Source organism: Papio anubis, chromosome 3 (assembly GCF_008728515.1).
Source record: "Papio anubis isolate 15944 chromosome 3, Panubis1.0, whole genome shotgun sequence".
In the NCBI taxonomy this organism is placed as follows: Eukaryota; Metazoa; Chordata; class Mammalia; order Primates; family Cercopithecidae; genus Papio; species Papio anubis.
Window position 1 is genome coordinate 178,656,718 of NC_044978.1, and position 9,356 is coordinate 178,666,073.

Here is a 9,356-nt window from a genome sequence, read left to right on the forward strand (position 1 = left end):
GACCTTCCCCCACAACCCAGGAGAAGCAGCAGCAGCAGCAGCAGGATCAGATCACCCATCCCCTAACACCCACCCACCCCCTGTGGCCACCCCCACCTCTGATCAGATGGGACTGAGTGTCAGCTGTCCTCTAAGACCTGAGATCCTTCCCTTACTCAGTCCATAAACATCGAATGAATATCGACCATGTGTCCAGCACTGTCCCAGACACTTGGGTACAGAAGGTACCAGACCAAAGTCTTTGTGGACTGGGGTCAGCCTCAGGGACGCCCATGAGGACATCAGGCAGGGCCCTGGCCTCGGAGCTCAGCCCAAGGGGTCCAGGTAGCTACCTGGTGGGTGCTGTAGGTATCCCCGGAACCCAGGGGGCCCTCAGCCTGGGCTGGATTCAAAGACAGAACTCTAGAGTCTATGGGTCCTGGCAGCCCCTGGCTCTGAAATGGTCACTCTCAGGGAGAATGTGCAAGGGTCCAGGTGTCTAGGGTGGGAGCTGGGTCCTGGGGACACACAGAGCTCAGTGGTCAGAGGAGGACCAGATGCTGAGGTGGCCTTGTTCCAGAGGTCCCTGAGCACGGCACAGGTGTCAAAACCCAGCACAGGACAGGGGTGAGAGGGAGCTGGGAGGCTTCTTACATGGGCACCCTGGGGCACTTTGCACGTAAGTAGCAGTCTGGGCCCATGAGCCGTTTGTCCAGCAACCTCCTGCTCCTGCAGCCCTTGAACCTGGAAGCCAAAGACTCTGGACTCTACAGAGGACTTACTGGTCCACACGGCAACTGAGAGCACCAGGGACTGAAGCCAAACTGGAGAGAACCTTTAGAATAAAACAGAGTCCCCCTTTGTGGATGAAACTCCACAGAGGAGAATCTTCTTCACAGTGAGCCTCCCTGATGCCCCTCCTCAGGGCGGGTCTCCCCCGGTGACCCAGCCCCATGAGCTGAGGCGTCCAGCACAACGCCACCTTCCACAGTGCCTCATCTCTCAAGGAACGGGACCGTCAGGGACTGGGAGGACTCCTCCCGTTTTAGAAAATCATCATTTTCATCTGCGAAAAGGAAAGGATACCAACCCGAGGTCTCGGCTCACTGAAGTCATCAAGGCCACAGAATGAATGCTAGTGAGAAAAACAAAAAAAGGAACAAAAACTATAAAATAATACCAAAAGAAAATGAGGAAAAGAGAAGAAAAAGAAAAGAAAACAGATGTAAGATATGTAGTATGGAACTCAATGACAGCATTTTACAAGAATAATGACACTGAGTTGTTGGGTTGGGAAAGAGAAATGGGAAGTAAACAGGCCTTAGGGACTGATCTCCCCTGGGAAACGCATCCTGGGGCCTTCCACACTCAGGGTGGGTTATCCCGACCCCCTCCCCAAACATGCGGCTATCTCAGACAGGGGAGACTGACACTCTGGACAGGTCTTTTTGGTGCTGTGATGTGGACTTCACACAGAACGTGGGCAGGCCAGTATAAACAGAGGAAGGCCCAGCCAGTGGTCGTGGTCAGTGGCTCCCACCGAGAGACGGGGGCATGATGTGTGCACCAAAGATCAAGGTAAATTCCACTCAAGGTCACCCAGTCCAACTTACAGACCAGCAGAGCCCTTTCCCCTACACCGCGCTTGCCCAGCCCTCTACCCACGGGCCCCATGTGGCTCAGGGCAGCTTTGAATGTGGCCCAGCACAGATGTAAACTTCCTTAAAACATTATGAATTTTTTTTTTGCAATTTTTTTTTTAGCTCACCAGCTATTGTTAGTGTTAGTGTGATGTATGTGTGGCCCAAGACAATTTTTCTTTCAATGTGGCCCAGGGAAGTCAAAGACACCCCAGTCCTATACCAACTTTACCAGGGTTCTTTCTTCCAAGAGAGTCACTGTTTAAAATCTTTCATGTCATTTGATTAGTTTACTTACATAGAAAAAAATATCAGGGAAAAACGGTCTTAACAGGAGGAAAAATTAAACTTGTCGACTTAAAAGTAGAATTCTTTTCTTACCCTTTTCAGGACTTGCTTTGTTGAAAAGAAGTTGCAAGTCATTAGGTGAAACATATCTGAACATCAGCTGGGGCTTTCGAAAATAATCCTTGAGTTGGTCTTTTTTCCCCCAAAACAAGGTAATATCTCCTTATATTATTTATTGGAAAAGTCCAAGCTGACAGCCATCAACTTCTAAACAAGGTGTAGGATCACTGGAAGTCAGAGCTAGAAGGGGCCTTGGGAATCACCCAGCCCTTCATCTTCCACATGGGGAAACTGAGGCCTGGGGCGAGGGAAGGATTCATTAAGACCATCCAGTCGGGTGTGGCAGGAAAGAGTTTCTGGCAATGACAAAGGGACTGATGAGCCAGGGATAGTGGTGGCTGGAGCTATTTCCATGGTCACAGGCCCCAATGCCTATAAGGACATGAAGGTGGCATGAGGCATCTTGGAAGGTTTCCAGGCCCACAGGCCTCATGAGGCGTCCATCCTGGCCAGTCCCTCCTGCTCCACATGCCAGCCTCCACAACTCCCTTCTGCGGCAAAAGGAGACAGACCAGTCCCCAAACATTGGCTTTGAGAAAAGAGTCAAAACAGAGCCAGAAAGAGGATTCCGACATTTCCCAGGTATTCTCACTGCTGAGGTTATTTTAAGTGTGTGCTCATTGCACCTGACTTTTAACATTTTAATCAGCAAGGATGACCTTGGGCATGTTTTAAGCCTTTCTTTTATCATATCTGGCTCTGTAACCCATTTTACCAACAGACATGGTAGAACTACCTAGGAGATGGGAAGAACTGGTGCTGCCAGTCCACATGCCTTGCCTGGGCCCTGGGCTGCGAACTTTCATATCCTCAACCTAATTTCATCCCTACATCCACCCTCAGAGACAGAGCACCATTCCTAGCAGCACATGAGAACACCAAGGCCTGGGGCAGAGGAGTGAATTTCCCAGGCTCTCTGGGCCCACCTGGGCAAGACCAGAGGAGAGCCCAGGCTCATCTATCTGCAAAGCCAGCTCATGCCTCAAGCAATTCTTAAATTCAATCATACCTGAGACCCCCTTGAGTTCTCAAAATATCCTTAGGAGGTTGGTGGGGGTGGGCATCTGGCAGATGGGGACTCTACGAATCAGCTAAAACTGGGGTTCCCATGAGGGTAACCAGGGAACTGGCAGGTGAGCCCTGCCCCCACCCCTGTGCACAGATCCTCAGTCCACTTGCAACCTGGCAGGGCCCTACGCCTCCAGCAGAGATGGGAAGGTGATTTCATCTGCAGGGAGCCGACTCTCACAAAAGAAGGGAGAGGAAGCATCTGAAACAGAGGTGAAATCTTAAGAGCTGTCCCATCTCTCTGGGCACATGATTTGATTCTCTACAGGACTGGAAAGGCTGTCATCCCTTTTCTGGACAGCCCCGGAATCTGCCTTCCAGAGACTTCTGCCCTGGTTTGTCCCTGAAATGAGTCAGCTTCCTCTCTCACAAGACTGGCCTCAGACACATGAAGCCCAGAGATGCCCTTTCTACCTCCTCTTCCCAAGCTGATCCCACCTTGACCTTTGAGATTCAGGTGGGACCCCCTCTTCGGGCAAAGGCATGCCGGCCCCCGGACCTCCTGGATGGGTTCAGCGGCCCTCCATCTTGTTGCCACACTTGAACTTACCTCTGTGACACTAAATAGGCAATTACTATTTTTCTGTACTCATCTAGGATCATTTGCTTACTCATCCACAAACATTTGATGATGCCCTATCCTGTGGCAAGAAATGTCTTGAATCAGATGAACACCACGTAGACCCTGTCCTCAAGGATTCACAGCCATCAGGTGGAAGAAGATGAAGGGCAATGCCATGATAAAGCTGCTTTGCGTGTGTCCTGAGCAAGACTCGTGTGTGTGTGGACCAACGTCATATGGAGGGGCAGGGTGGGATGGCTATGATGTCCATGGAGACCCCAGCCATCCCTTCCTAGCTGTGGGACCATGGACAGGTGTCCTAATCGATCTCTGCCTCAGTTTCCTCACCCATAAATTGGGCATCATGGTAAATGGGCTGGTGGAACATACCCAAAGCCCAGTGAGAGGCCAGCCTCACGTCCTCTGGGATGGGAGAGGCTGCGTCTTCCAGGAACATGTGACTGGTTTGGGGCATACAGAAGGTATTTGAAAATGAATGAGTCCCTGGAGGAGAACCTGTGTCTGTGGTTAGGGGATGCCACCGACCTCAGCGGGCTAACATGCTTCACCTCTTTCCTAGTGAGACAGCAGGGGAGGGATTCAGGGGAAAGGCTTTTGTGAAAAAGACACACAGAGCTGCCCTAGCCTGCAGAATTTTTGACAGCCATTGAGAAGGAAATGCCTTTATCAGGAAGGAATTTTGAGGAGCTACCAATTTCCATGAGGTGCTGATTTGGGGGAAAAAGGGCAGAGAAAGGAGGGCTGGAGACAGAGTCTATGCTTTGGACGTTATGAAATAAAATGATTCCGTGCTAACATTTCATGGAAAGAAACCTGGGGACAGTGTGAGCTGCAGTCACCTACCTTTTCCTCCAGTTCTTTCAGGTGCCGCTTCTGAAACTCCAGTTTGTCCTCCAATTCTCGGATTCTCTGAAATACACCAGGCTATGTGTCAGAAAAAGTACATTTTCCAGGTTTAAAACCTCTGCTTTTATTTTTATTTATTTTTTTTTATTGTGGTCTAGCACAGAAGCTATAAAGGATACAAACACTGCGGGCAGCTTGGTGAGCTCTGATACGTGCACAAGCCCGTGTCACCACCGCCCAAAGCAAGACAGAGAGTGTCCCAGCTCCCAGAAGGCCTTGGTCCCCTGGCTCAGTTCCAGCCCTGCAAAGGGATTCTGTTCTGACTTCTGTCGCTAATAATGGATCGTGCCTGTTCTAGAAGTTTGTGGAAATAGAATTACACAGTACCCATTCTTAAGAGGGGATCTTTTGAAAATAAAACATTGAGACTGGGCCAAAACATGTAGGCACCCTGAGCAGCTAATAAAGGGCATGGTTGGGATGTGACACCAAGTCACGTACTTGTCCAAGATTTATTTAGCTGCAGCCTGGGGGCTGGGTGGGGGAAGGGAGAAGGGCAGAGGAGGTGTTGGTGGGAGCCACTGCACCAGCATCCACCCTATCCTCTTAGAATCCCACTCAGCACGTGGTACCATGGTGACCAACAGATCCGGTTTGCCCAGGACTTTCCTGGTGTGAGTCCTAGGAAACCCCTCCGTCCTGGGCAAACCGGGACTCTTGGTCACCTTCCTTGGTGCTGCGCCTGCAGAATTAATTCCCTGGGTGGTTTACCATTCATTCCTTCCCGTCCCACGCAGCCTCTCCACCAAGGGAATCTGGTGAACTCCCCCGTGAACTCCCCCGTTTCCAGCTCTTCATGTGCTCACAGGGCTTAAGCCCCATCAAGGGCCCCACCAAAGTGGGTTCCTCTGGGGCAACTCTGCCCAGTGGGCTGCTGCCCCTTGTCCGCCCTGAATGGGATACAGCGCTCATGCACTGAGACAATGCTGGGAGGTGGAAGGGTGGACGATTCCAGCCAGCAGAAATTAAAAGTGGAGTCACCACAGGCCTTTATTCAGGCCCAGAGAAGCCGTCTTGCATTCTGTAGGGCAGTGGTTCTCCAGCCTGTGTCAGCATCACCCAGAGAGCTTATTTAAATGCAGATTGCCAAGCTCCGCCCACAGAGCGTCTGACTCAGCCTGGCTGGGGTGGGGCCTGCGTGAAAGGTGCACGCCAGCAAGCTCCTGGGTGATGAGGACGTGGATGGTCCAGGGCCCCTGCTTTGAGAACCACTGCTGTGGGCACATTTAGTCACTCAGTAAATAGGGCTCCATATGCCTGGGCGTGTTTCAGTCCTGGGGAGGAAGACAAAGTCTCTCCCCTTATAGTCCAATGATGGTTCAGACAATAGCAGCATACAAATAAACAGAAAGGGCCGGGCGTGGTGGCTCACGCCTGTAATCCCTGCACTTTGGGAGGCCGAGGCGGGCGGATCACGAGGTCAGGAGATCGAGACCATCCTGGCTAACACGGTGAAACCCCGTCTCTACTAAAATACAAAAAATTAGCCGGGTGCGGTGGTGGGCGCCTGCAGTCCCAGCTACTCGGGAGGCTGAGGCAGGAGAATGGCGCGAACCCGGGAGGCGGAGCTTGCAGTGAGCCGAGATGGTGCCACTGCACTCCAGCCTGGGTGACAGAGTGAAGACTCCGCCTCAAAAAAAAAAAATAAATAAATAAAAATAAACAGAAAGGGCATCAGATGAACGCAAATGCCATCAAGAAAACCAAGAGGGGCCAGGCGCAGTGGCGCAAGCCTGCAATCCTAGCACTTTTGGAGGCTGAAGCAGGTGGATCACCTGAGGTCAGGAGTTCGAGACCAGCCTGACCAACATGGTGAAATGCGTCTACTAAAAATACAAAAATGAGCCGGGCATCCGGGCATGGCGGTGTGCTCCTGTGGGGAGGCTGAGACAGGAGAATCGCTTGAACCTGGGAGGCGGAGGTTGCAGTGAGCCGAGATCATGCCATTGCACTCCAGCCTGGGTGACACAGCGAGACTCCATCTCAATAAATAAATAACTAAAGAGGCGTGAGGAGGGTGAGGGGTGAGGGACTGAGCTGTGGGCTGGAGGAGACGTGGAACCCAGCAGGGACCTATGACAGTTCACCAGATGCACAGGAGGGGAAGGGAATTCCAGGTGGAGGGAACGGCACATGCAGGAGGCCAAGGGGCCTGAGGTGTGGGGTCGGGGACAGAGCTCAGAGGGTCTGGAATGGCCCATGTCCTGATGAGGTGCTCACAGCTTTGGGGTTGCCATGGGGAGCCAGTGACGGGTTCTAAGCAGGGACATGATGAGCTTTTGATTTCAGGATGATCACAGGGGCAGCCAAACAGAATGGATTCCATGAAAGAGACAGAGAAAAAAAATGATTCTCTTGGATCTGTGACCTCCGGCCATTATTCCGCCTCCCTGAGGCCTGGTGTCCTTATCTATAGACGGGTGCCACCCACATCTAAGGATTTAACAAGCAAAATTGTACCAAGTGTTTAGAGCAGAGCTTGGCATTGAGCACTCCGTACGTTATTTTTTACAACCGGTAATTTTCTACTCTCTCCCACCCTGAGGGAATGGTGTGACCTCAGTCTGGCAGTGGCAGGGGTTTCCCGGCAACCCCCTCACATGCAGGGTGGCCGAGGAGCTGCTGAGTAAGCAGGCATGCGGCCTGAACCTGGCTTGAATTCTGGGCCCTGAATGTAGCAGCTGTTGGGCTCTGGGTGATGACACGATCTCTCTGTGTCTGGAACCCTCTGCTGTAATATCTGTGTGGGACTCCGTGACTCGGAGGGCAAAATGGGATCTGTAGGACAAGGCTTTGTAATCTAATGTCCAGCTTTACAGTTTCCAAACAACTTCTGAGAATCCCCCAGGAACAACTTCTGGGCTTTACAAATCAGCCTGAGAGCCTGGCTGTCATTCTGATCTTTCTTGACGTTCATGCTTAGGAAACAGTCTCTCATCAGAGTGTGGCAGGCCAGAAGGAGCAGTGGGGAAGAGTTTCCTGATCTGATGACCTGAGTTCACAGCTGAGCTCTGTTGCTTCCTGGCTGTGTGACCTTGGACAAGTTGCTTACCTTCTCTGAGCCTCACTCTGCTCTCCCGTGAAAAATGGCATCAATGACCTGTCTTCATAGGACTCGTGTGAGTTTCATTCAACCAACATCTATAGAGCGCCTTCTGTGTGTCAGCGCCACCCTGTCTCCCTGGGCTGGAATATTGCCCCAGCACCTAGAACAGTACTTGGTACACGAATGTTACAACAACTGAAAACAAAACAAAATAAAACAAAACAAAACACAGTGCCATGATGGCCAGCAGGGGCATCTTTGAGAGGTGGACGATGCAGCTGTGGCAGTTGGAAGGGGCTCTAGAGGGCTTCGAAGGTCAGACTAAGCAACCTAGACTTTGTACTCTGGACACTAGGGAGCCAGTGAGGGTTTCAGGGGAGGTGCTGTGGTGGTGCTGTGTGTTAGGAAGGCTTCGGCAGAAAAAGAGACAATGGAGAGGGCATTGCCATCGTGAATTGTCCCAGCAGATGTCTCTGCAGGCCGACTGTGGCTAGGAAGTGAAACCAGTGCTACTGAACCCTCAGAGAGGGTCAGGACAAAGTGAATTTACCCCAATGGCTTCACTCCAACCTTCACTCAGGCAGAACCTTTTACAAAAGTGCAGAATCATTCTGTCGGGAAAGGTGCCATCCACTAATGGATGTTTTCACGTCCTCTTTTCCTCTGAGTTAACAGGGCTGGAAAATGCCAATTTCAGCTGGTGCCGGGCAGGGGACATCGCTGTACCCTGTGGGCCGGATTCCAGGCGAAATACAATGGCAATGTCCACAGCAAACTGGGAGACTGGGAGGGTCTGTCCATGGTTGAAGCAGGCAGCCAGTGCTTGGGCCAGATCAGAAGTGGGGTGAGTGTTACCAGAGCACCTGGCTGTACTATGTCATGTCGCCTGTGTTGAATACATGAGTGTTAGGGACTATTATAAATATAAAGGTGAGAGAAGACATGATAATGATTAGGTTGGGTTAGAAAGGCCAAGTGCAGCAAATGTTAGCTGATATTCCTTGAGTGCTTACTTTGTGAGCACTTTAGATAAATTCTCCATTGATCACAACACGTCAAGACGTGTGCGTTGATTGTACCCATTCTACAGACAAGAAAATTGAGACTCACAGAGGTGAACTAACTTGCCTCAGGTTACATCATAACTAGGGACAGGATTTGAATAAAAATCTGTCTGACCCGAGAGCCTGTGGCTTCTAATGTTACATCATAGCTTTCCATATATAAACTTTAAAACATTAATTTTTATGTTCCTGGAGGGGAAAAAATCACGGCAATGCAGGTTTGAATTACTTCCCTTTGGAAAAAAAAATGTAGGTTTTGCAATACTCTTTTGAAAATACCAGGTTTCTGGAGACTATCAAATGATAGCAACTAGCAAAGAATCGCAAAATATGAATAGTGAACCCTCAGGGGGTCATGCAGTGTGGAGACCAGGGCTCTGGCAGTGGACTCAGGACAGGCCTGGCCTAGAGGGGTCATTTTGTGGCTGGCTGACCTTCATCCAGCTGTTTTGTCTCTGTGCCTTCATCTCTCCATCTGTTTAAGCCGGTTTGAAGACTTAATTAGGTAGCCAAACACCTGTTTTCAAACAGGTGTTTTAATGATGCTCCTTACAACCACTTTCAGGGTGGTGGTTTCTCCGTAAAATCCTATACACAGGGTACTACTTTTGAAAATTGCAGCTGTTAGAAAACATAAAGCATTTCCTCAACCACAGTCAACT

General features: G+C 50.6%; 1 protein-coding gene across 2 annotated transcripts in view; it reads right to left on the reverse strand.

Moving 5' to 3' along the window:
- Positions 1 to 9,356, reverse strand: part of LOC101022794 (janus kinase and microtubule-interacting protein 1) — a 303,218-nt gene that overhangs the window by 125,233 nt on the left and 168,629 nt on the right. The window contains exons 20-21 of one of the 2 annotated variants that reach the window (XM_021938227.2): positions 4,522 to 4,587; positions 1,070 to 1,145 (exon numbers count right to left, since the gene is read on the reverse strand). In XM_021938227.2, the coding sequence (XP_021793919.1) occupies positions 1,095 to 1,145; positions 4,522 to 4,587 (117 nt within the window). In that variant the 3' untranslated portion in view covers positions 1,070 to 1,094. Of the gene's footprint in view, positions 1 to 1,069; positions 1,146 to 4,366; positions 4,588 to 9,356 lie in introns of those variants that run through there. The other variant, XM_021938225.2, reaches the window with a different exon arrangement.